Source organism: Sebastes fasciatus, chromosome 22 (assembly GCF_043250625.1).
Source record: "Sebastes fasciatus isolate fSebFas1 chromosome 22, fSebFas1.pri, whole genome shotgun sequence".
NCBI lineage: Eukaryota > Metazoa > Chordata > Actinopteri > Perciformes > Sebastidae > Sebastes > Sebastes fasciatus.
In genome coordinates this window covers 12,843,190-12,870,113 of record NC_133816.1, presented here as the reverse complement: position 1 = coordinate 12,870,113, position 26,924 = coordinate 12,843,190, and the positions used below count along the sequence as shown (strand labels likewise).

Genomic DNA, 26,924 nt, shown 5'->3' with positions numbered 1-26,924 from the left:
AGTTACACAGGAGAGGTGAGGACTACTACTATGATCTTTTAACAAACTAATAATGGTTTAAAGACATAGAGGAGACTGTGGTAAGTTGAGCCATCCTCTGTATCTAGGCAACTGTGATTATGTTTTTTTTCATTAGACCATAAATTCAGGAAGTACCCATCATTTCTATCTTGCTGTGATGGAGAGAAGCACATGGGAGAAGTAGTGAGTACTTTTTTTTAATGTCAGGAATAATGACTGTTAGGTCAAATCAAATTTATCCAGGTCTAAAAATATATATTACACATGTTGGTGATTTACTAAGGTATAACACCGTGTTAGTAACTTCGCTAAAGATGAGCCTGAATTGCTAAGCCAGGCCATTTTTTCCAAAATGTTAGCTATGGGGCAAAGTGAGCCAAAGGCTACGGGGTAAGTTGAGCCACCGACTCACTAATATTCTACTATTATTCTGAGCCACTGGCTCAACTTACCCCACCATAAGGCACTTAAAGGGACTATTTGTAACTTTCAGAAATGCTTCTTAACAGCGACACCTGTGGCCGTGAAATCAACGAAAGTCAGCGTCGGGCTCGCGCTTGCTCGCTCTAAATATACCTGAACAAGCATCACTCAAAACAGTGAGGCGACACACGTCAGCTAAAACCACAATATCACTCTATATTTCAGCTGCTTGGCAGTAATGTTAGCTGACCAGACGAAGGTCTCTCCATGAACATGATTTAGATCTGATCCTAGTGTTGGCTTTTCCTGCCTAAGTGCAGGCTGATGCAGCGGAGCTCTGCAGCGTGTCTCCTCTGCTCTCTCCGCCCGCAGCCGGAGAGCAGAGGAGACACCAGCACCCAGTCGGTAACGAGAAGCCTACGTAAATCTCTGTAGAGCTCTGTCACTTCACAAGACACGGGAAACCTCTGTTGGTCTGGAGGAGCTGCAGAAGTTATTTCTGCACAAACGTCCCCTGTGCATTCACTAGATATTCTCAGAGCTAAACTAACTCTTCTGCAGTGTGGAGTGAGCACGCGTTCACGTCTAGAGGTGAAGCGAGCTGAGCTGTCTGAGTGAAGGCGAGCAGGCAGATGAGGAGTGTACAGCGGCTACACGCGAACGCGCATATGGGAGCGCACATGTGTGACGACCCGCTACATTTATGCGCGTACAAAGTTACAAATAGTCCCTTTAAGTTCAATTAATTCTCTGAAGTATAAAAGGGTATTACCGTTGAGTGTTACATACAGAAAAATATACGAAAGGCTGGGCCACTCACTGGAGGTGAGGTATATTGCCTCACCTCCAGTGTATTAAAGTTAACAAAATTAATGAAATGAGGTAAATTATGCTTGATGCTTGAATATGCTTAAAGAAAAAAAAAAACATCCTACATCACAACTTTCCATTAATGGGTTTCCATGTATTTTGTTACAGAAAGGGTTGACAGCTCATTCTCCAAACAGCAGCCTGAGATTGCTTCTTAGTCAGGATGGTGATCCCCCTTCACATACCTGTATACAGGGGGGACAACAAGGGGACAAGGGGATGGGTATATTGAAGCTAGTTATGCAAATAAGTTATTGGGGTTGTTAACAGATCAACTAACGTTTGTTATAAAATGCTATCAACTTTAATTGACTGAATTTATTAAGTAATTGGGATTGTGAACTCATGAATACTGCATAATATATTTTAACTCACCTATAATGGGAACAGCGCCGCACTTAGTGGGAGCAGTGATGCTGCGCTTTGGACTGAACGATGGCTGGCAGGTCGGGAGTAAGTTTGGTGGTTGAGATGCGAAGGACAACACAGAGATGGCTGCCGGTCATTTTGGTTCTCAGTCTGTTTTCATTTCATAGTTAACAGAGAAAATGTTTGCTCACATATGTATGCTGAGCCGAACAGACTCGCATCAGAGGAAACTTGGCCTTTTCCAAGCTCCGGTAGAAGTCGGGTAGAGAGAGAAGCTGATGCTGATTCTTCAGAGAATCATCTCACTGCATTTCGATAAGTTCTAATAGCAGACTCTCTTCCACTTCTTCTGCATCCATCAGGAAGGGAGTCGAGAACAGCATGATTTCTTTCTCAATGACAAAAAAATCTTGGAAGCGCTCACTGAATTCTGTCAAGAAAAATATGACGACAGACACATATTTCTCCTTTTTAGCAGAACGGTTGACCTCTGGAAAAGCAACTTTGATTTCGGACAGCGTGGGGAAGTGCGCGACATTAAAGCTGCGTAGTTGTGTCTCAAAGAGACGATGCTTTCATGTGTGCGTAAAGTTGTGGTACAAGCTGGTCTTTGCCTTGCAGACTGTTGTTCAGTGTGTTGAGATGATCAGTAAGATCTACTAGAAATGCCAGGTCTGCCAACCTTAGAGGGTCACTCAGTTCATGAAGAGGTCGTTCTTTCTCTTTCAAAAACTGGTCAATTTCCGCAGTTGGCCCGCGGGCCGTAGTTTGGACACCCCTGGTTTAAAGACATACTGGTTGTATTTGTCTGCTCAGATGTCCGTTTTTCTCTCATCACAGTAACGTTAGTATCATATTGCTTTTGTTCTCTGTCCCTGCAGAGCTCCCACAGCAACATGTCTGTAAGGAGGAGGAGGTTCCCGTTGACCAGCAGCTCTGTATTCAGGAGAGGAACTCCAGTCTGGACCAAGAGGACCCAGATCCTCCACAGATTAAAGAGGAACAGGAGGTACTCTGCACCAGTCAGGAGGGAGAGCAGCTTGTACTGAAGCAGGAGACTGATTCCTTTATGTTGACTCCTACTCATGAGGAAGCTGACCACAGTGAAGATCACACTCTTTACTTGAATGCTGCAGAGAAACAGTCTGTTGTCAACATGCCAGTTATAACCTCTGTGGTATCGGTACACATGAGAACCCACACAAGTGAGAAGCTGTACGTTTGCAAAACATGTGGGAAAAGATTCGATGACAAAACATCATTGAAGATTCATATTAGAACCCACACAGGTGAGAAGCCATTTACTTGTAAGACATGTGGGAGAGCTTTCAGACTGAATGGTGAATTGACAGTCCACATGAGAGTCCATACAGGCGAGAAGCCGTATTCTTGCAAAACATGTGGAAAAAAATTCAGTCAGACGTCAGCATTGAAGACTCATATGAGAACCCACACTGGTGAGAGGCCATATTCTTGTAAGACATGTGGGAGAGCTTTCAGACTGAATGGTGAATTGACAGTCCACATGAGAGTCCATACAGGCGAGAAGCCGTATTCTTGTAAAACATGTGAGAAAGATTTCAAACAAAATAGAGATTTGACAGTCCACATGAGAACTCATACAGGTGAGAAGCCGTATTCTTGTAAAACATGTGAGAAAGATTTCAAACAAAATAGAGATTTGACAGTCCACATGAGAACTCATACAGGTGAGAAGCTATATCCTTGCAAAACATGTGGAAAAGATTTCGGACATAAAAGTAGCTTTTTGGTCCACATGAGAACCCACACAGGTGAGAAGCCGTATTCTTGTAAAACATGTGGGAAAGCTTTCAGACAGAGTAATAACTTGACAGTCCACATGAGAACCCATACAGATGAGAAGCCGTATTCTTGTAAAACATGTGAGAAAGATTTCAAACAAAATAGAGATTTGACAGTCCACATGAGAACTCATACAGGTGAGAAGCCGTTTACTTGTAAAGAATGTGGAAAAGCTTTCGGACGTAATGGTAACTTGATGGTCCACATGAGAACATTCCACCCAGGTGAGAAGCCGTAACTTCGTAAGACCTGTGGGAAAAGATTCTTTGTAGTGCTTGAATTGAAAAGGCATATACGAGTGAATACAGACAAGTAGTTTTCTATTTGAACCCACACAAGTCAGGAGCCACATAATTGCAACACGTGCGGAAAGAGATTTTCTCAAATCACATTCTTGAGAAAACACCTGAGGGTCAATATACACAGGAGAAACCATAGGGGTGAATCTCTTGTGGAGAGGTGTTCACTAACTGAATGAAATATACTCAAGCAATAGCTACATCTTTGTAACTGAATGTGAAATGTTTTCCACAAAAATTAGATGTCAATATGTTAGTATAAAGATTCCCTTCATTTGACTGTATTACTTATATTTCTGTTGGAAACAGTTTTTCTTTGAAACAATCTTAATCTCCCAAATCAAGGAAAAGTGTTAGTTTCACAGTTAAACATGTTTTGCTCGTATTTCCGTTCTTACTCAACATTTTGAATGCACTGTGAATTACACTGTGGTATTTCTACTTAAACAATTTGAATTCTTCTTCCTTCGCTGCTTATTTGTTTTTTGTTTTTTCATGCTAAATCATTGACTGCTATTAAACAAAAATAAAAAAACAGTTGTAGTTTACTAAAACGTTCCAAATGTCCTTGTGGAATGATACATGTACATCCTTACTGTGATGGAATTTTCCATCAATTCCTCTCTTATTGGTAGAAAGGTCAGAGTGTTTGTCAGAGTGTCCCTCTGTTGACATTTTTGGGTTGGAGTCCTGTCTAGAGGAGCCACCGTTATCTGTACAGCTGTGCCTGTAGTGGAGACCGCAGAGCCAGTCGCTAGGGCAACCAGGGGAACGAAGTAAGTCATAACATGATAAGGGGTAAGACACTGAGCACCGGGGGGGGGGAAGGACAGAGTTGTGAGGCCTTCACGCAGAGAGCATCTATTGTGGAGACCTGACAATTCTCTTTGATCAAGCTTCAATAAACCTTCTTTTGTAAGACATCATCAGCTCCGGACCTCTTCCTTCCAAAGATAACTTGTATATCAATTATTCCATCACAATTTGGCGTCACGAACAGGATTTCAACATAACAACAGAAGTGGTAAGTGCAAATTATCTGCTTTTGCCTTACCATGTCTGTGTTTGACGAGATCTAAAAGAATCTGAAATTTTAAAAATTTAGCTATAGAGTAACACTCCATCTCAAGGGAGTAAAGTAATAATTCGGCTGAGTAATTTCTGAAATTTGAAATAGAAAATGTAATGGATAAAAGTGGAAATTGAAGTTAACCAGTTCATGGTAAAGAGGTAATATTAAAAAGGGTAATATTACACTTCCAGAAGGGTGGGTGGTGTTCAAGATAAAGTCTGTGGGGTTTAGGTACCACAGTACCACCAACAGGGGTGGTTGAGTTTCCGGGTTAGCTTCGGGCTAGACCCGACCAGGGGGGACTCCCATGAGCTGTGGTCCAAGAGGGAAAGACGTTTCCGGGGAGTTTGAAATAGAACTGCCTCGGCCAGACCAAGATTGACGACTATCCCAACTCTGTGTCCAGTGGGAAACTAGAGGTTCTGGGGGAGACCCCAGGGGCCGAGGGATATCCGTTTTATTGTTTGTGTACACGAGGCGTCGGGCTTTCGGGGCTCCATCTTGAAAAAATAAATTGAAGCCTCACCCTGCTGGAAGGGGAAAGGAAAAAAAAAAAAGAGGAGAAGCTGTTGATGCAGAGAGGTGTTGTTGATGTGCATGTGCCCGTTTTGTGTGCCCGTTTTGTGTGTCTATGATGTTGAACTGTGATTGCTGCTTGTTTACTGATGTGCTGGTGCTTTGCGCGCTTACGCTGCTGAATTTTGCTGAATAACTGTGTGAAATTAAGTGCTGAATAAAATGGGTGCCCAAAAGTCCAAAGCAGCAAAGAAACCAGAGAAATTTACACATATGACTGTTTCCAAAACAGCCAAGGTTAAAAGATTTTATCAGTCAAAGAACCGACAGGGTAAAAGAGAAGAGTCAACCTGTCATTGATAAACACCATGCAAACACACACTTTGAGACGATGTATGTGCCCTCTAGTCCCGCTGGAATAGTGGGCAGACAGGCCGGATGGAAATATGTAGTTCCGTTCACAGTATTGATGTGTGATTGGACGGATGGTGAATTGCCGCATAGAGGCTCGCTTGAGACGGAGAAACTGCGGCTAACTGAGATAAATGGGCATGGAGACAATGGAAATCCAGACTGGGATTTTGCATTTATGAGAAAGTGTGCACTTTGACGGAAGAAAGTCACCGCTCTTCAAATCTGTAGTGAGAGAGTGAGTGAGAATGGCTGTGAATGGGGTTCAGATGAATTAAGAAAAAAAATGGTGGATGAATGCGTACCATTTATTGCAACATGTCACAGGCCATTGTTAAAGAACACATTGCAGACCAAAGCGGCTGAGATAGTGAGAATCAGACAAAGGCAATGATGTATGATAGGATTAAACGCCAAGGTAAAACTCCGTCCCCTCAGTGTTTGTTTGAGTATGGTGACTGAAGCTAAAATCCCACTTTTAGAGCAATTGAATTGAATTGAACAAATTCACTGTTTCACTTTACCCCAAGATAACGATAAAGCAAAAGCTTCAGAGGCAGAGTTAGGAAAAATGCAGACACAAGAGTTGATATTTTTGATCACTGCTGCAGTTGAAAGGGAGAGACGGAGAGGAGCAGACATGGCTGCCCTGCAAGGAGGCAGCAGAGCAACTGGCTCAGAATTCATTGATGATCCACCAGAGGGGCGGGGTCAAGAAACACACAGAGACACTGACACAAACACACACACCTACAGGGTGCAGGTTTTGTGTCCAGAGTAAGGGGGAGAGGCTGAAGGAATTCAGCTAACTCATTTATTAATTTTGGTATGCCAATAGATTATTAGGCGAAGGTGAATTATAACATTATCATGAGGTGTTCAAATATAATTTTGTAAAATGTATTTTTGGAGTAGAAACTTGAATAAATCTAGTTGTTTGAAGGAGATGTGTTCACAGCAATATAAAATAGATAATAGAGAGGGCTGGTTAACAGTAGCTCTAAGCAGCTTATAATACATACTTAAAAATACGAAAGCCAAGATTCTGTAGAAAGCAACCAGTGATGGTAATTGTTGCAAGATTGACCATTGCAAGACAGTTTTGACGAATTTTAAATGTTTTCTGTCAGTTTGAAAAAGTGCGTTTATAATGATCAGTGGTTAAAATGACAGTTTCTGTCAATAGTCTGGTGGCTTTGAGGAGAGCATAGTAATTGTATGTTTTTGTATATTTATAAATTATAACAATTGTGTAACTCCCTGTCGATTTTATTTAGTTTTTACCATAACCTGATGTCAAGTCATAGGCCTATTTAATAATATATGTAGCTAAGGGTTGATTTATATAACCTTAACTTGATATAGGCTACAACAAGTTTTTACAACAATTTGCAAATTGGCTAGATTTGTCACAAGATCCCACGTTAGCAATTGAAGTAAATGGTAACAGTTGAAATTTTGAACCAACCACACATTATATCACCACTATGGGTGTTTCCGGTGTTCCTATGGTAGAACCACTATCAAAAAAAAATAAATCTAAAACAACAGTTGAAGGCTCAGATGTATTGCATTCATTTTTGATATCTGAAAAGTGTCCCATTAATTTGTTGGGGAGAGATTTGCCTTGCAAACTTCGTGCTTCTATTCATTGTATTCCGGACGGGTTATATTTAACTATCCCAGAAGACAAGGCCGTGCAGGCAATGCAGTTTCTAAAATCAACAATTGATCAATTGTACTGCTGGACTTTGCTAAATTTTCAGAGGATGGACACATTTACTGTCTCCAATATCCAGAAAATCGCAAAGATATAACCAAAACTGCGCTATATTGATGTCTGCTATGAGGTCTCACTTAACGTTGTGAATACACTGCGGTTTTTAACCCTTCACAGGAATTAACTCGTTTGGCTGGTACCCATGTAAAAAAAAAAAAAGAGAAATTAGAATGCAAGCAAATTTTGTTTGTAGGTCCAGAGGGGAGCGCTCTTTCAATGCTGTTGACAGAGAGACAAAGTGAATTATTTGATGATAATGATTCTTGGCCTCACATTGCAGTGGCAGTCACACCTGGGCATGAGCCAAGGGAACTTGGTAAAATGGTGGCTCGGTGCCAGAAATTGAGAGCCAGTAACGAGGGCTCTAAAACTCAAAAAGTAACTACATTAGGTTGTGAGTTGTACATGATCAACATGCCAGCACGTATTGAGTTACCGGACAGCACATTTATCACGCAGCAGCCTCCCCTAGTGACAGAATATGGACCTCCGTCAGAACTAGCTGAGGTTCCATCTATTTTGTGGGCCAGACATAAAAATCATGTGGGTTTTGTAAATTCAGCGCCGCCTCACCTAGTGACACTTAAGCCTAATGTTAAGCTACCTATGATACGCCAGTATAACCTCTCCCACAAAGCAATTGCAGGAATTGAAGGAGTGATTTGCTACACAAACAGCCCCTGTAACACACCCATTTTGCCAATTCCTAAGCCTGGTAGACCAGACGAGTGGCGTTTTCTGCAAGATTAGCAAGCAATTAACAACATTGTGGTTCCAATGACTCAATTAGTCCCAGACACCAATTCCATCTTAGCCTCATTACCGGCAAACTCTACGTACTACACAGTCATTGATCTATGTTCAGCTTTCTTTTCCATTCCACTGCATCCAGACAGCCAGTATCTGTTTGCGTTTACTTTTAAAGGTCGACAGCTGACCTGGCGAAGGCTAGTCCAGGGATATTCCCAGTCCCCGAGTGTGTACGCGGCAGCGGTAAAACGTGATCTGGACGATCTCGATCTGCCAGGAGGATCAAGCCTTCTTCAATATGCAGACGACCTCTTGATGGCGTCCCCAACATTAGACGCGTGTCGCTCTGACTCCATTTTGCTGCTCAAAAGACTGGCGGAGTGTGGCCACAGGGCATCACTCACCAAACTGCAATTCTGCCTGCCTGAGGTCACGTATCTGGGTCATGTGTTGAAGAACGGCCAGCGGCTGTTGTCGCCAGAAAGAGTGAGACTGTTGTTGGATATGCATCCCCCGAGAACTAAGAAAGAAATGCATTCGTTCCTGGGGATGGCTAATTATTGCAGGAACTGGATTTTTGAGTATGCAGCTTTGGACTCTGTGTTGAAGTTATGTTAAAAGCTTTCCAAGACCTGAAACCTGCGTTGTTACAGGCCCCAGCACTGGGCCTGCCGGATTACAACTTGCTGTTCCATCTACACGTGCACGAAAAGGAGGGTTTTGCTACAGGTATCCTGGTACAGAAACATGGTTCGCGTTACCGTCCTGTCGCGTACTATTCGGCTCGATTGGGACCCGTAGTGTTGGGCATGCCAGGTTGTCTGAGAGCTGTGGCCTCAGTTGCGATGATGATTGAAAAATCAGCCCCCATAGTACTGGCTCATGACTGTGTAGTCCACGTTCCGCATGCCGTTTTACACATTTTGAACACCGCACCAACACAACACATGACAGCAGCATGACGCTCAGGTTATGAGGCTATCATTCTGTCCAGTCCACATATTACGGTGAAAACGCTCCGCACCGCTAAATCCAGCCACTCTCCTCCCACTGATCGAGACCGTCAAGGATCATGATTGCGATTACGTGATTGCAACATGTTCCTCTCCAAGGCCAGACCTCCAGCAGACACCAATCCCAAATTCAGATGTAAATTTCTACACTGATGGCTCTGTTAGCAGACCATCTGAGGTTAAATGGTTGGTTGGCTATGCCATACTTAAATATTGATTTACTGAAATATAATGATTATATAATGAAACAACAGAATTTGTTAATATTATGTTTAGCTTGAGTTTCTATCCGTTAATTGTAAAGCCAAGTAGAATAACGAGGGATAGTTTAACATTGATTGATAATATTTTCATTAATGTAATTGTTTGGGAAGTGGAAGTGGACTGTTAGTGACTGATGTGAGTGATAGTTTGCCTGTTTTTACAGTGTTGGAGATTAACAATAAATCAAGATTAAGAACAAAGAAACAGAACAATTTGATTAGAATAAAATCACCGGAGGCAAATATAGCTTTTAAGACAGAGCTCTTGAATTATGACTGCCAAGAAGTTTATGTAGATGATATTAATGAATCATTAAGCTTGTAGAAAGAAAAATAGGCTTTACAGGGAATTTATTAAATATCGAACAAAGGATCTGTTGAAAAATAAGTGTTCGTATATATTGTATTGCTCACTTATAATGCCATATATGTCATATGGTGTTGAGGTTTGGAGAAAAGTATATAAAATAAATATAGACCCGATAATTAAAATCCAGAAAAGAGCTTGTAGAATAATACATAAAGCTTCTTAGCGTGAAACTACATATCCATTATTCATAAAGTCAGTTATCTTCAAATTTTGGGATATTGTGCGTGTAAAGACATTAGAAATACTATTTCGAGTTAGGAATAAAAGCCTTCCGGTTAGTATTAAAAAAAACAAAAAAAACAAAAAACATTTAAATTAAGAGAAAGACATTTTTATTTAAGAGGGTTGTGTGGTTTTTTTTTTAAACAGCTTAAGTGAGAACCGTTGTAAAATACAGATGTGTCTCAGTTTTGGGAGTCAAATTATGGAACAGGCTTAGTGATGAGTTGAAATTTTGTAGCTCTCTGTTGAGCTTCAAAAAAGCCTTAAAATGTGAAATAAGTAAGGATTACGATTAGAGTAAATTTTATTTTTTCTTTCCTTTGTAATGCTGATATTCTGGGTTATTTTATGGATTGTATAGGATAGAAAAAAAAATAAGCCTTGGGGCCATTGGTCATTGATTATATGAACGTTGTTGTGTGAAAGGGATACAGTATTGGTTTATATTCACACAGATTGTAAAGTTTTGTTCTTTTTGATGTATGACCGAAATAAAACTATTCATTCATTCATAGTGAATGACTGAGAAGTGATTAATAAAAACATATTGATATCTGTAAGAAACATAGTTTCTAAGCCACTTAAACACAAACATTACCATAAAGGCCATATCTGTCCTAGTTCTCTCCTACATGTGTTGGCACATGTAGTACATGGGCCTGCACATGTAGGAAAAGGAGGGATGAATGAGGTAATTTGTTCACAATGGTTTGCGCCAGGCATCACACAGGTCTCACAAACACTTGTAGACGGATGCATGACATGCCAACAAACTAGGAGAAAGAACAGTTTGATAAAACATGACCATCTACCGCCACCATCGGGCCCTTTTGTAAATATGCAGATTGATTTTGTACATATGCCAAATTCACAAGGTTTCAAATACTTGTTGGTGATCACCGATCAGTTCTCAAAGTGGACTGAGGCGTTTGCAACAAGGAAAGAGGACGCTAGAACAGTGGTGAAGTGTCATCTAAAAGATGTCATCCCAAGATTTGGGGTGCCAATGAGAATAAATAGTGACCGGGGTCCATGTTTTGTGTCAAAAGTAACACAGGGTCTCGCCGCAGTATTAGGGTTCACATGGCAGTTACATGTTCCCTACCATGCACAGAGCTTAGGTCAAGTTGAGAGAATGAATTCCACTATCAAGGAGAGGTTGACCAAAACAATGATGAAAACAGGTCTGAAGTGGCCTGACGAATTGGGTTGTACTCCATCTGCAGTACACAAAGTGCTACGACAGGGCTAAGCCCACACGAGGTGCTCATAGGAAGAGCAATGTCAACAGGGTCAAGTCCCCCGTTGACACCACATTAAACTTTGCTTCTTTGGACTGAGGAATCCATGGTTGATTATGTTAAAGCACTAACCAAAGTTTTAAAAAGGTATCACTTACAGGTGGCAGAACGGCTCCCAAAACCCTCGGTGGAGCCAATTCATCCGTTTCAAAGTTGGTGATCAAAATACTAATTAATTCCTTGGACAAGGTGTGCTCTCTGTTTGTCTCCCAGGTGAAAGGCCCATAATAGGTGCTGTTGGTGACCAAAACAGCGTTGAAGGTCGAGGGCAAAGCAGAATGGGTTCATGCTACAAGGTGCAGAGCAGCACCTCGTGCTACGGGAGAGGGCACGCAGGGACGTGGCAAGTGACAGGATGGTCACTCCTTCTCCTCGCACTGCTGAGTGGGTTCGGTCAGGGGACCGAGCAACCTGATTCAAGGAAATCGGAGCATGAGGGCTCTCATGTTCCAGGTGCTGAGCTGAGCCTTGAGCTCGGTAGAACAACGAGCAACCCAGTGCTTGCAACCATGAAAAGAGCCAGAGTAACAGCTCAAGCTCCACCCAGTTTGTTACGACTGGGACGTGAGCTATCAAGATGTCAAAGGTCACGTAGAGGGCTGTGACAACACTGTCCGGATTGAAGAGATGCAAGAATATAACTATCTCCTCCCACCAACAACATATTTTGAATCTATTTATACCATACGTGCAAAACTAAATGAAGGAAAAACGCCACTCAAACACGGCCATTCTTCTTCTCCTTCTCCTCTTCACATGTTTAGGGGCAATAATCAGAGCTCTTGTCCAGAAAACTGCTAGCACCGTGTTACAGGCTCCCCAGGTCCGTGTAAGTGTGGGAGGCCTGGCACTCCATCAGGTAGAGACCGGGCCTTTTGGTAATGCGGAGTTTCAAGATTGGGTTCAGAGGTTGGGGTTAGAAGACCTTAGTCTGGAGGAGGAGGAGGAAGAAGAGGAGGGAGAAGAGGAGAGGGAAACATGTGATATGTAATCCCACATTTCTCCAGATGTGATCATTTTTATTTTTCATGTTTGTATTTGATTGAGGTTTGATTTTGCCCGCAAGGAAAACATCCATATCACTGTGCATCGTATGTCTTGAGACCTCTCGACAGTGATGGCTCTGTGGTGCGCAAAGCACCTGAGTTGAAGAAGAAGACTTAATCAGTTATAGATAATCATTTTGAAGATGGGTACTACTCTAATATAATCAATGTTATTCATTATTGATCCCTATGATTCTGTGGGTTAAAATCAAAGCAATATTACATGTAATCACACACACATACTTATATTTCATTACATACACATCACATTAAGCCACACACCTCAGTACACACACTCACATTTTCAATAAAGATACTGCATACACATTACACTCATCACATGGATGACAGAAAACACGGAGAATGAGTTGAATCGGTTACTCTCTCAAGGTTTAATTGTTTAAGGTTTTTCAATTTTAGTTGGTGAATTTTATAAGAATCAATGTATCCTGATATTAAAGGCTGTAGGGATTAATAGTAAAAGTGTATTCTCTGTAAAATGAACTGATATTCTGCATGATTGATTTAGGAAAAATTGAGGAAAAGACTGGAGGATTTGAGGGGGGGTGTCTGAACTGCATTGATGGTGTCCGAAAGGAGGGTGAAATTGCATCCTGCTTCTGGGTACCTCTGTGGGTAAGGATACCTCTATCTCAAAAAGAGAAACAATGATTTATGATTTATGAATTGTAAATTACTTCTTTACTTAAATTTTGTGCCATGTATTTCTAATTCTATTATCTATCCTGTTTCCTTGTATAAGAAGGAAGATTGATTTTATATTAAGTTTAAAATGCAACGTGTGATGTCATTTAATCAAGTGTGTTTGGTTATATTTGAAACATAATCAGGTAAATCACCCTAGCTCACCCTGAAGATGAGCGGTTTGTACGGATGTGACAATATGGATTTTCCCTCTTTTGTGATCTGAGGTTTTACCTTTGTCCGTTCCAGATAGAGTAGATAGCGCATCTGGTCTTTTTGCTCCATCTCCTGTGAAACCGAGGCGGAGTTTTTGGCCAGTTGTCAGTAGATGCATGTGACCTGCGACCTCTGTCAAAAGAGCTCTCTAGACCTTTATGGGGTTTGGGAGGTCTGCAGGTAATTTTCCTTAGGAGGCCTTAATTGGCTTGAAGACGGAACTCGTAGGTCATTGCTAGAGGTTAAGGGTGAGTTTTTTAATAATCATGATATGTAACTGTTTTTGGATTTTGACTGTTTAAATTAGTCACTACTGCGTGGGGTGGATCAGCCCTGACTTCTCCCTGGTGCTCAATTGTTAAATTGATATGTCACACTGGGAGGGGTAATTAGTGTTGATCTGTCGATCAAAAAGGAGGGGTTGTGATGGAATTTTCCATCAATTCCTCTCTTATTGGTAGAAAGGTCAGAGTGTTTGTCAGAGTGTCCCTCTGTTGACATTCTTGGGTTGGAGTCCTGTCTAGAGGAGCCACCGTTATCTGTACAGCTGTGCCTGTAGTGGAGACCGTAGAGCCAGTCGCTAGGGCAACCAGGGTCAGAGATGCCAGAGGAACGAAGTAAGTCATAACATGATAAGGGGTAAGACACTGAGCACCGGGGGGGGAAGGACAGAGTTGTGAGGCCTTCACGCAGAGAGCATCTATTGTGGAGACCTGACAATTCTCCTTGATCAAGCTTCAATAAACCTTCTTTTGTAAGACATCATCAGCTCCGGACCTCTTTCTTCCAAAGATAACTTGTATATCAATTATTCCATCACACTTACTACTGACACACAAGTTTGAATAAATGCCACAGCAGCAGTTGGTAGCCTGTTTTTTTGTATTAGTCTACTCTATAACATGATATATTGATAAAAAGATTTTTTTTAAAAAGTAAAAAGTGGTTGCTAAATCAATCTGAAATACCAAACTTTGAATAAGACATTAATGAATATAAATCTTTAAATAATGGTTTAAAGACATACTGGTTGTATTTGTCTGCTCAGATGTCCGTTTTTCTCTCATCACAGTAACGTTAGTATCATATTGCTTTTGTTCTCTGTCCCTCCAGAGCTCCCACAGCAACATGTCTGTAAGGAGGAGGAGGTTCCCGTTGACCAGCAGCTCTGTATTCAGGAGAGGAACTCCAGTCTGGACCAAGAGGACCCAGATCCTCCACAGATTAAAGAGGAACAGGAGGTACTCTGCACCAGTCAGGAGGGAGAGCAGCTTGTACTGAAGCAGGAGACTGATACCTTTATGTTGACTCCTACTCATGAGGAAGGTGACCACAGTGAAGATCACACTCTTTACTTGAATGCTGCAGAGAAACAGTCTGTTGTCAACATGCCAGTTATAAGCTCTCTGGTATCGGTACACATGAGAACCCACACAAGTGAGAAGCTGTACGTTTGCAAAACATGTGGGAAAAGATTCGATGACAAAACATCATTGAAGATTCATATTAGAACCCATACAGGTGAGAAGCCATTTACTTGTAAGACATGTGGGAGAGCTTTCAGACTGAATGGTGAATTGACAGTCCACATGAGAACCCATACACGTGAGAAGCCATATTCTTGCAAAAAATGTTGGAAAAAATTCAGTCAGACGTCAGCATTGAAGACTCATATGAGAACCCACACTGGTGAGAGGCCATATTCTTGTAAAACATGTGGAAAAGATTACATAAGTAATGATCACTTGACAGTTCACATGAAAACCCATACAGGCGAGAAGCCGTATTCTTGCAAAACATGTGGAAAAAAATTCAGTCGGGCTTCGACATTGAAGAGTCATATAATAATCCACACTGGTGAGAAGCCATATTCTTGCAAAACATGTGGAAAACATTTTGGACGTAAAAGTAACTTAATGATCCACATGAAAATGCACACAGGTGAGAAGCCGTTTACTTGTAAAACATGTGGAAAAGGTTTCAAACAAAGTAGTGAAGTGAAAGTCCACATGAGAACTCATACAGGTGAGAAGCCATATCCTTGCAAAACATGTGGAAAAGATTTCGGACATAAAAGTAGCTTTTTGGTCCACATGAGAATCCACACAGGTGAGAAGCCGTTTACTTGTGAAACATGTGGGAAAAGTTTCACACAAAATAGTGAATTGAAAGTCCACATGAGAACCCATACAGGTGAGAAGCCGTATTCTTGCCTAACATGTGGAAAAAAATTCAGTCAGACGTCATCATTGAAGACTCATATGAGAACCCACACTGATGAGAGGACATATTCTTGTAAAACATGTGGAAAAGATTTCATGTGTAGTGGTGATTTGACAATCCACATGAGAACGCACACAGGTGAGAAGCCGTTTACTTGTAAAACATGTGGGAAAGGTTTCGTAGGTAGTAGTAACTTGTTGGTCCACATGTGAAGATTCCACACTGGTGAGAAGCCGTAACTTTGTGAGACCTGTGGGAAAAGATTCCTTTGCTAACATAACATTACTTTATTATTTTTATTTCATAATATATAATTTTTTATTTAAGAAAATAGCATCACTTTTGTAATGAAATAATTGTTTACATGTAGGAGTATTGTAATTCTTCACCACCTTTTACCCCGAAACATGTGAATATTATATCATTATGTGGCACTGACACTGTGCATAATGATTTTTCTTACTTTAAACATGCTTGGCTAGTTCTTCTGCTCTTAATTAACACTTTGATTACACTGTGGTATTCCTACTTAATATAAATTCTCCTTCCACCGCTGCTTATTTGTTTGTTTATTTTTGCACACAATGATTATCTCCGAAGTAACAAAAAGCGTGTAGTAAAAGTCGTAGTTCACTAAAGAGTACCAAATATTCTTGTGGAATGAACAAGATACATGTATGTTGCTACACACAAGTTTGAATAAATGTTAATGCAGCAGTCAGTAGCTTTTTAGGGAGTTTTTTTGTATTCGCTTTCTCTGTAACGTTTAAAATTTCACTTTATAATGTTTCGAATAACAGCCCCGAGACCAAAGATGAAGAATTAGCCTTATTATAACTTTATTTATCCCCAAGGGGTCAATTCATGTGTAGCATTCCCAGTCCATACATCCATACATACAACAGACAACCAATAATTAAAGTCAAAGGAAACATATTAAAGGCATGGGGCAGTTGGAGGGACACGTTATGATAAGAACCATATAAATACATAGGATTATAGCAATAAAAGCCAAATAATAAGGAACAATATATAAGAACAGCATATCTTAAAATTCTTCTAAATACAGTCATTTAAAATGGGTATAGTCTGTGTTCAGCAGCTTAACAGCAGAAGGGATAAAGGACTTGGAGTAACGATTTGTTCTCCTTAAGGGCACAATGAATGAGGCATTTATTATTAATTTCTAAAAGTTACTCATTTTCCACAAAAAAATAACAATAGTTGGTCCATTTATTGTGTATAAATGTACAAATGTATATGTTTATTTTCTATATTTAAAAAAAATATTTTTAAAGTAAAAATATTTCATCTTGTTTTGTTTATTTACTTGTGTAAAAAAAAAATAGCAGTAAATATATTTTATAGGCTACAAGGTATGTAGAACTCCAAGGTATGAAAGTGGAAAGAAAAGCTGTACTAGCTATACTGCAGACTGTTTTTGACCTCTAAAAGTTTTCTCAATTCTTTGAGGAATGTAGCGTACATTGTAAAAAAAAGCATCAAATTTATATGTACTATGTAACTAATGTATATGTTTATTTTTTATATTTTTAAAAAATATATATTTTTAAAGTTAAAATATATTTTTTTAAATATTTGTTTGTATTAGCCTACTCTATAACATGATGTGTTAATAAAAAGATGAAAACGGTTGCTAAATCAATCTGAAATGTAAGCTACCAAACATTGAATATTACATTTATTCATAATTTCTTAAAGTTTCTCATTTGCAAAGAAAAAATAACAATAGTTGGTCCATTTATTGTATATACATTTATATGTTTATTTTCTATATTTAAAAAAATATTTTTAAAGTAAAAATATTTAATCATGTTTCGTTTATTTACTTATGTAAAAAAAATAAAATTAAAAAAATAGCAGTAAATATGTTCTATAGGCTACAAGGTCTGTAGACCTCCAAGGTATGAAGGCGGAAAGAAAAGCTGCCTCACGTCCACTGTCGGACCTTCCCAGTGTGACACCCAGCGGAAGTAAACAACACTACTAGTAGCGTCATGAGCTGCATGCTGCTTTGTTCAGTCAGCTGAAGACGATGTTGTAGTCGTAGTGCGGGTAACTCTTCACTTGATGATCAAACAACAATGTCTTCAGTTGAGTCTTTGAGAGAGTTTGTTAACGAGCGACTAACTGCTGCTGCTGAAGAAATATTCAGAGTTTTAGAGAAAACTATCGTCGAGCAGGAGGAAGAGATCGATCGTCAGCGCAGACTGTTGGATATCGTGTTGAAACCCGAGATCAAGTTACACAGGAGAGGTGAGGACTACTACTATGATCTTTATAAAGAGATACAGTTACACAGGAGAGGTGAGGACTACTACTATGATCTTTATAAAGAGATCAAGTTACACAGGAGAGGTGAGGACTACTACTATGATCTTTATAAAGAGATACAGTTACACAGGAGAGGTGAGGACTACTAGTGATGGCGAGATGAAGCCTCATGAAGCTTTGAAGCTTTCCAGCAAATTGGTTCGGAAAAGGGTTCATTGCTCGAGGCTTCATGTGCTCACGAAACCACCTGGTGGTCAAAGAGTGTAAAACAGACAAATATGATCTTAACCATGTGATAAGATAAGATACTCCTTTATTAGTCCCGCAGTGGGGACATGTGCAGTGTACAGCAGCAAAGGGGATAGTGCAAGAAACAAGATGCATCAGCTAACACAGTAAAAAAGAGCTAAACAAAGTGTAACAAAATATGAACCAAGTATAAAGATTGGAAGTATAAAAATAGGAGTCTATACAGTATTGGCAATAAACAGACTATTAACAAAATTGCACAAGTGGAAAATGATATTGCACAGTGAGAATTAAATGAAAATCCACCTGAAAATATCAGGTTATTGTCAGTTTGTCAGTTTTTGGTGTGTAAGTGTAAGTGCTCTACTGGGATCAGTGCTGGTTGTGGTCTACTGGGAACACAGATCTGTGATATACTGTATTTTGCGCCAGTAAAGGCTGTTGGGAATGACTATAAACAATGAAAAAAAATCTATTACCATATAATCAATTTATATATATATATATATATATATATATATATCATATTTAATAAAATATATCATATTTAATAAAATGTCTATTTAGTAAGTATATTATGAGTATATAAGATACATGTATAATAAACTGTAATTGTTTTGTGAGTAATGCATCTTATGTGTGCAAACCAATCCTAAATTAATAATTGCATTGTAGTGTAGTGTAATATAATATAATAATTGCAGGAGGGTTAATATTAGTGTTCTGTGTCACTTCTGGAAAGCGGCATTGGTTGAACCAGTGAAGATCTGAAACACTTCATGAACCAGTGGGCGGTACGGCCGGGCAGCGAGGCTTCGGATGTCATCAATGACGTCATTGGTCTAAAACAATACAAGCCTCGATACGCGCATCGCAGGAAACTTCCTGGATTACTCGACACACGCTCCGAAGCCTCGGCACAGCACGTAACATCACTAAGGACTACTACTATGATCTTTATAAAGAGATCAAGTTACACAGGAGAGGTGAGGACTACTACTATGATCTTTATAAAGATGGGCAGTATGACTCCATGATGAGAGGCTACTGGTTGTTGGCTACTTGCAGTAGTGGTGGGGGACTTGAAACAGTGTTACCTGGAGACCGTGTTACCTGGGTTACCTGGAGACTGTTACCTGGAGACTGTGTTACCTGGATTTGAACAGTATGTTAAGGACCAGACCAGAAAAGACAATATCCTGGAGTGTTTTGTAAATGTTAAAGGTGCTTATGCGGCCAATGTAGGGATGTCACGGTACCAGAAATCTAGTAGTCGATACCAATACCAGTGAATTTCGATACCACGGTAAAAAAAAACAATAAATCCCATGTGATTCAACACGCACTCCTTTATTAAAACATTTGAACATAATAAAAACAGAGGCCTGTAGCCTTTAAGTAATAAATAAAAAGAAACGTCTATTAATCAGAATCAGAATCGTGTTTATTGCCAGGTGTAAGAGGTATACACTAGGAATTTGCTTTGGTTATGTTGGTGCAAGTCAAACAGTATAATAACAAAAGAATAGATAAAAATGTTAGACTAAAATAAGAATACAAAATTTAAATTCTACCAATATACAATACACAAAGTAAGCTATAAACAAAAATAAACATGATATGATCTTTAGGTGGTGGAGCACAAGGCGTTCAAAGGTCTTCATTATCACAGAGGTCAGAGCGACGGGTCTGTAATCCTGAAGACCTGTGATCCTTGGCTTCTTGGGGACCGGGGTGATGGTGGAGGCTTTGAAGCAGGCAGGCACCCTGCAGGTTTCCAGGGAGGTGTTGAAGATCCCTGTAAACACTGGAGACAACTGGTCTGCACAGTGTTTGAGGGTTGCAGGTGAGACAGCGTCTGGGCCGGCTGCCTTGCGGGGGTTTTGTCCTTTGAAGAGCCTGTTGACCTCCCCCTCCTGGATGGACAGAGATGTGAAGGGGGGGAGCGGTGTGCACAGGCTGGGTGCTTGTGGAGAAAGCTGGGGGGTGCTGGTGTGAACGGTGTTAACTGCTGGTTATATATTATATTTAGGGCCCGAGCACGAAGGTGCCAGGACCCCAACGGTGTCCTGGCACGAAAGTGCAAGGAAACCTATTGTTTTTCTAGGTATTGTTATTCTTTTTCTGCTGGAATATCGTGTTTTTGGGACCTTTTCCATCCCCACAAACTCACCAAAAGTGGAATATGTGTCGGAAGTGGCGCGAATTTCGAAGTTCTGTAGTGATTGGGCTCGGGTGTCGTCAGCGGGCGAGATAGCGCCCCCTAATGTAGGCAGTTTCTCAGGGAAAGTTTCTTCGATCTTCACGAAATTCAAATATGTCATTGCATACGTCTTGAAGTTCGTGTTAAATATTTTTGAGATTTTTTCGGCCAACAGGAAGTCAGCCATCGTGGACTTCCTGCGTGATTTAAAAATTTACGAACACATGTTTGAGGACTTTAGGATTTAAAAAAACTCATGAAACTTTACACGCACAACCAAACTAGTAATTACTTTGATTTAGTGGTGAAATTTTGCTTGGGCGTGGCATGTTGGCTCTCTAGCGCCCCCTTATGTCTTTTAGCCTTTGAACATGCCTTTGACGCCCTTGGTGTACTCGAAAACTCATGAAAGTTGGCAAAACGATGGAAACCTTTGTACTTTATGTGAATGTACAGCGATTGGGTTCAACGTATTTAGACGGCTCTATAGCGCCCCCTAATGAGTGGAAGGCCATAGTTTGGTCAAAGTTGATCCTATATTCATGAAACTTGATATGCATATTCCACTCATTATTTCAAACATATTCCTAATTGGGTTTCATTAGCTCCGCCCACCCGGAAGTCGGGCATCTTGAATTCTGTGTTTTTCATGTAATTTATGTATTTCATGCATACTTTTACGAACTCCTCCTAGAGATTTAACCCGATCAACTTCAAATTTGGCCAGTAGTATCTTAAGACCTTTGTGATGAAAAGTTATCCAAAGATTAAAAAATTATCGAACTATGTTGCCGTGGCATGGCGGCGAATAACCGCCTTTCGCCAAAAAACAGGAAGTTGTTGTAACTTTGGCGTACATTAACCTATATGCTCCACATTTCTCATGCCTGATAAAGGTCCCTGTCTGACGACATCCACATGCAAATTTTGACTCACAGTCATAGCGCCACCTAGTGGTAACAGGAAATATCATGTTTTACTCGTTGATATACTCTGCCTCAGAAATGAATCACATCTACCTCAAATTTGGTCAGTAGTATCTTAAGACCTTTGTGATGAAAAGTTATCCAAAGTTCAAAAAGTTATCGAACCATGTTGCCGTGGCGTGGCGGCGAAAAAGCTTCTTTGCCAAAAAACAGGAAGTTATTGTAACTTTGGCGTATAGTAACCAATCTGCTCCAAATTTCTCATGCGAGATAAAAGTCCATGTGTGACGACATCCACATGCAAATTTTGGCTCGCAGTCATAGCGCCACCTAGTGGTAACAGGAAATATCATGTTTTACACGTTGATGTACTCTGCCTCTGAAATGAATCACATCTACCTCAAATTAGGTGAGAAAAGCCTTAAGACCTCGATGATGCTTCCTTTCGAAAATCGTAAGTTTCTATCGAACGGCAGCGCAGTGGTGGCATGGCAAATTTTGATGAGTCGCCACAACACAGGAGGCTGTTGTTACTTGACTTTACATAGTCCAATCTGCCCCAAATTTCACAAGCTGGATAATAGTCCAAGCCTGAAGACATATATGTGCCATTATGAGTGAAAGTCATAGCGCCCCCTACAGGAAACCAGAAATGGTTGTATACTGCAACCAACCTTCATAGAAGTGCCTTTAAAGGACGCCCCACATGTTCTCAACAGGTCATATTCAGCGCCACACGCTCCAAGCAGAAAATAAACTCTAACTGTGGCCTGCGGTGTCCGACTTTCATGGGAATGCACGACAGCGGGTAACCCAACGTGCGCTTTCCCCCAACGTGCACACGGGGGCGAGGGCCCGATCATCGCTGCTTGCAGCTTTAATTATATTTAGATTTATATTATATAATATAATATATTACCCTTTGTTGAATAAATGCTTTCAAAAGAAGCATTTTAACATCAATGGTGCTCACTGACTACCTGGCACTGCAGCAGCAACTCTGTCAACACAGACGCTGTTTGCACGTCTGGCATTACGTGTACGGAACACCGTACCACAGCTCCGCAATGACATTTTAGAAAATGCCAATTTAACGTTAGTTAAATATCTGTTAAAAATAAAACAGGATTTTGTAAAATGATGGTGAATTACTTTTCAGAAAGAAGCACCGTTGGCGCTTAGACACTATGGTTAGACACTATGGTTAGCCTATGGGACTAACTATTTACTGCTACTTCCGCTACCTCACCGGAAGTTACGGCCCCAATCATTTCTACAGTAACGCACCTGAGAATAAGATGGATTGCTTTTGTTCTCTGTCCCTCCAGAGCTCCCACAGCAACATGTCTGTAAGGAGGAGGAGGTTCCCGTTGACCAGCAGCTCTGTATTCAGGAGAGGAACTCCAGTCTGGACCAAGAGGACCCAGATCCTCCACAGATTAAAGAGGAACAGGAGGAACTCTGCACCAGTCAGGAGGGAGAGCAGCTTGTACTGAAACAGGAGACTGATTCCTTTATGTTGACTCCTACTCATGAGGAAGCTGACCACAGTGAAGATCAGACTCTTTACTTGAATGCTGCAGAGAAAGAGTCTGTTGTCAACATGCCAGTTATAACCTCTGTGGTATCTGTAGCAAACAGTGACCACCAGCTCTTCTCTCACATCTCTCATGAAGCTGTGAGCCAAGATCAGAGAGGAGGCGAGCATGGAGACTCAGGATCAACTAGAGATGCAGAGCCGAAATCACAGAAAAGACTTTGCAAAAGCAGAAGTCACAGTAACAATGTAAACAACTCTAACTTGTTAGAGATTCACCGTACCACTAACACAGGTAAACAGTCTTTCAAATGTGACACATGTGGGAAAGATTTTAAGTATGATTTTAAATTGAAGATACACATGAGAATCCACACAGGTGAGAGGCCGTTTACTTGTAAAACATGTGGGAAAGATTTCAAACAAAGTAGAGATTTGACAGTCCACATGAGAGTCCATACAGGCGAGAAGCCGTATTCTTGCAAATCATGTGAGAAAACATTCACTCAGGCATCATCATTGAAGAGTCATATAGGAACCCACACAGGTGAGAAGCCATATTCTTGCAAAACATGTGGAAAAGCTTTCATCCGTAATAGAGAATTGACAGTCCACATGAGAGTCCATACAGGCGAGAAGCCGTATTCTTGCAAATCATGTGAGAAAACATTCACTCAGGCATCATCATTGAAGAGTCATATAGGAACCCACACAGGTGAGAAGCCATATTCTTGCAAAACATGTGGAAAAGCTTTCAGACTGAATGATCAATTAACAGTCCACATGAGATCCCACACAGGTGAGAAACCGTTTACTTGTATGACATGTGGGAAATATTTCAGACTGAATGATCAATTAACAGTCCACATGAGAACCCACACAGGTGAGAAGCCGTTTACTTGTAAAACATGTGGGAAAGATTTTGGACATAATAGTAGCTTGACAGTCCACATGAGGAACCACACAGGTGAGAAGCCGTTTACTTGTAAAACATGTGGTAAAGATTTCAGACATAATAGTAGCTTGATGAGCCACATGAAAATCCACACAGGTGAGAAGCCGTTTACTTGCAAAACATGTGGGAAAGATTTCGGATGTAATAGTAACTTGATGGTCCACATGAGAGTCCACACAGGCGAGAAGCCATATTCTTGCCTAAAATGTGGGAAAACATTCAGTCAGACTTCATCATTGAAGAGTCATATAAGAACCCACACTGGTTAGAAGCCATATTCTTGCAAAATATGTGGAAAAGCTTTCAGACTGAATGAACAATTGACAGTCCACATGAGATCCCACACAGGTGAGAAGCCGTTTACTTGCAAAACATGTGGGAAAGATTTCGGATGTAGTAGTAGTAGCTTGATGGTCCACATGAGAAGAATCCACACTGGTGAGAAGCCGTAACTTCATAAGACCTGTGGGAAAAGATTCTTATTAGTGCTTGAATTGAAAAGGCATATACGAGTGAATACAGACAGGTAGTTTTCTATTTAAACCCACACAAGTCAGGAGCCACATAATTGCAACACGTGTGGAAAAAGATTTTCTCAAATCACATTCTTGAGAAAACACCTGAGGGTCAATATACACAGGAGAAACCATAGAGGTGAAACTCTTGTGGAGAGGTGTTCACTAACTGAATGAAATACACTTTTGCAATAGCTACATCTTTGTAACTGAATGTAAAATGTTTTCCACAAAAATGAGATGTCAATATGTTAGTATAAAGGTTCCCTTCATTTGAATGTACTACTTATATTTCTGTTAGAAACAGTATTTCTTTGAAACAATCTTAATCTCCCAAATCAAGGAAAAGTGTTAGTTTCACAGTTAAACATGTTTTGCTCGTATTTCCGTTCTTACTCAACATTTTCAAATGCACTGTGAATTACACTGTGGTATTTCTACTTAAACAATTTGAATTCTTCTTCCTTCGCTGCTTATTTGTTTTTTTGTTTTTTCATGCTAAATCATTGACTGCTATTAAACAAAAAATAAAAAAACAGTTGTAGTTTACTAAAACGTTCCAAATGTCCTTGTGGAATGATACATGTACATCCTTACTACTGACACACAAGTTTGAATAAATGCCACAGCAGCAGTTGGTAGCCTATGTTTTTTTGTATTAGTCTACTCTATAACATGATATATTGATAAAAAGATTTAAAAAAAACAAAACAATGGTTGCTAAATCAATCTGAAATACCAAACTTTGAATAAGACATTTATGAATCTAAATCTTTAAATAATGGTTTAAAGACATACTCGTATTTGTCTGCTCAGTTACAATTATATTTTGCAGTAAAAAGCATGTGACCTTTGTGACTGAGGGGCTCATGATTATTTTTAATATTAGCATTATTTACTGGTAATTAGGTTTAATTTTTTTATTATAATAAACAATATTATAAACACCTCTATACCTCTCTTAGGTTCATTTTCTTTAATCTGTACACAAACATGAAGCCATTGTGAGTCAAATTAGTGAGGCTTTAGAGGTCAAAGGTCAAATTCTGGGTTTGAACATGCAGCGTTGGAAGTGGCCGGTGGATTGATGATGATATATGTACATCCCTACTACTGATGTTAAATACACAAGTTTGAATAAATACCACAGCAGCAATTGGTAGCCTATGTTTTTTGTATTGGCCTACAACATGATGTATTAATACAAAAATGAAAACGGTTGCTAAATCAATCTGAAATGTAGGCTACCAAACTTTGAATGAGTTCAGTTCAGCTCAGACAACTTTATTTATCCCCAATAGTTGGACCATTTATTGTATATAAATTTATATGTTTATTTTCTATATTTAAAGGGACTATTTGTAACTTTGTACGCGCATAAATGTAGCGGGTCGTCACACATGCGCGTTCGCATATGCACGCTCGCGTGTGGCTGGAGCCTCGTCTCCGCAGCATGCTCTCCTTCACTCAGAATGCGCGCGCGTCCTCGCTGTCTCGCTCCACCTCTAGACGTGAACGCGCGCTCACTACACACTGCAGAAGAGTTAATTTAGCTCTGAGAATATCTAGTGAATGCACAGGGGACGTTTGTGCAGAAATAAATTCTGCAGTTCCTCCAGACCAACAGAGGTTTCCCGTGTCTTGTGAAGTGACGTTGCTCTTCAGAGAGTTATGTTACCCTCTCGTTACCGACCGGGTGCTGGTGTCTCCTCTGCTCTCTCCGGCTGCGGGCAGAGAGAGCAGAGGAGACATGCTGCAGAGCCCCGCTGCATCAGCTTGCACTTAGGCAAGAAAAGCCAACACTAGGATCAAATCTAAATCATGTTCATGGAGAGACCTTCGTCTGGTCAGCTAACATTACTGCCAAGCAGCTGAAATATAGAGTGATATTGTGCTTTTAGCTGACGTGTGTCGCCTCACTGTTTTGAGCGATGCTCGTTCAGGTATATTTAGAGCGAGCAAGCGCGAGCCTGATGCTGACTTTCGTTGATTTCACGGCCACAGGCGTCGCTGTTAAGAAGCATTTCTGAAAGTTACAAATAGTCCCTTTAAAAAAATATTTTTAAAGTAAAAATATTTAATCTTGTTTCGTTTATTTACTTATGTATAATTTTTTTTTTAAAATAGCGGTAAATATGTTTCACAGGCTACAAGGTCTGTAGACCTCCAAAGTATGAAGGCGGAAAGAAAAGCTGCCTCACGTCCACTGTCGGACCTTCCCAGTGTGACACCCAGCGGAAGTAAACAACACTACTAGTAGCGTTATGAGCTGCATGCTGCTTGTTCAGTCAGCTGAAGACGATGTTGTAGTCGTAGTGCGGGTAACTCTTCACTTGATGATCAAACAACAATGTCTTCAGTTGAGTCTTTGAGAGAGTTTGTTAACGAACGACTAACTGCTGCTGCTGAAGAAATATTCAGAGTTTTAGAGAAAACTATCGTCGAGCAGGAGGAAGAGATCGATCGTCAGCGCAGACTGTTGGATATCGTGTTGAAACCCGAGATCAAGTTACACAGGAGAGGTGAGGACTACTACTATGATCTTTATAA

General features: G+C 40.3%; 3 protein-coding genes and 1 long non-coding RNA gene across 4 annotated transcripts; all 4 read left to right on the top strand.

Annotated features, from left to right (window-relative positions):
• Positions 1-2,826: 2,826 nt before the first annotated feature.
• Positions 2,827-3,851, top strand: LOC141760277 (uncharacterized). The gene is made up of 2 exons (XM_074622940.1): positions 2,827-2,972; positions 3,057-3,851. The coding sequence occupies exons 1-2, from the start codon at positions 2,840-2,842 to the stop codon at positions 3,743-3,745; spliced, it is 822 nt and encodes a 273-aa protein (XP_074479041.1). The 5' UTR covers positions 2,827-2,839; the 3' UTR covers positions 3,746-3,851.
• A 779-nt stretch (positions 3,852-4,630) lies between these two features.
• LOC141760281 (uncharacterized) lies at positions 4,631-7,572 on the top strand. The gene is made up of 2 exons (XR_012592310.1): positions 4,631-5,344; positions 5,416-7,572. It is a non-coding gene; the product is annotated as an uncharacterized LOC141760281 (long non-coding RNA).
• A 7,282-nt stretch (positions 7,573-14,854) lies between these two features.
• On the top strand, positions 14,855-16,250 carry LOC141760268 (uncharacterized). The gene has a single exon (XM_074622931.1). The coding sequence runs from the start codon at positions 14,860-14,862 to the stop codon at positions 15,904-15,906; it is 1,047 nt and encodes a 348-aa protein (XP_074479032.1). The 5' UTR covers positions 14,855-14,859; the 3' UTR covers positions 15,907-16,250.
• A 1,549-nt stretch (positions 16,251-17,799) lies between these two features.
• Positions 17,800-24,383, top strand: LOC141760258 (uncharacterized). The gene is made up of 2 exons (XM_074622921.1): positions 17,800-17,971; positions 22,696-24,383. The coding sequence occupies exons 1-2, from the start codon at positions 17,800-17,802 to the stop codon at positions 24,126-24,128; spliced, it is 1,605 nt and encodes a 534-aa protein (XP_074479022.1). The 3' UTR covers positions 24,129-24,383.
• Positions 24,384-26,924: the final 2,541 nt, after the last annotated feature.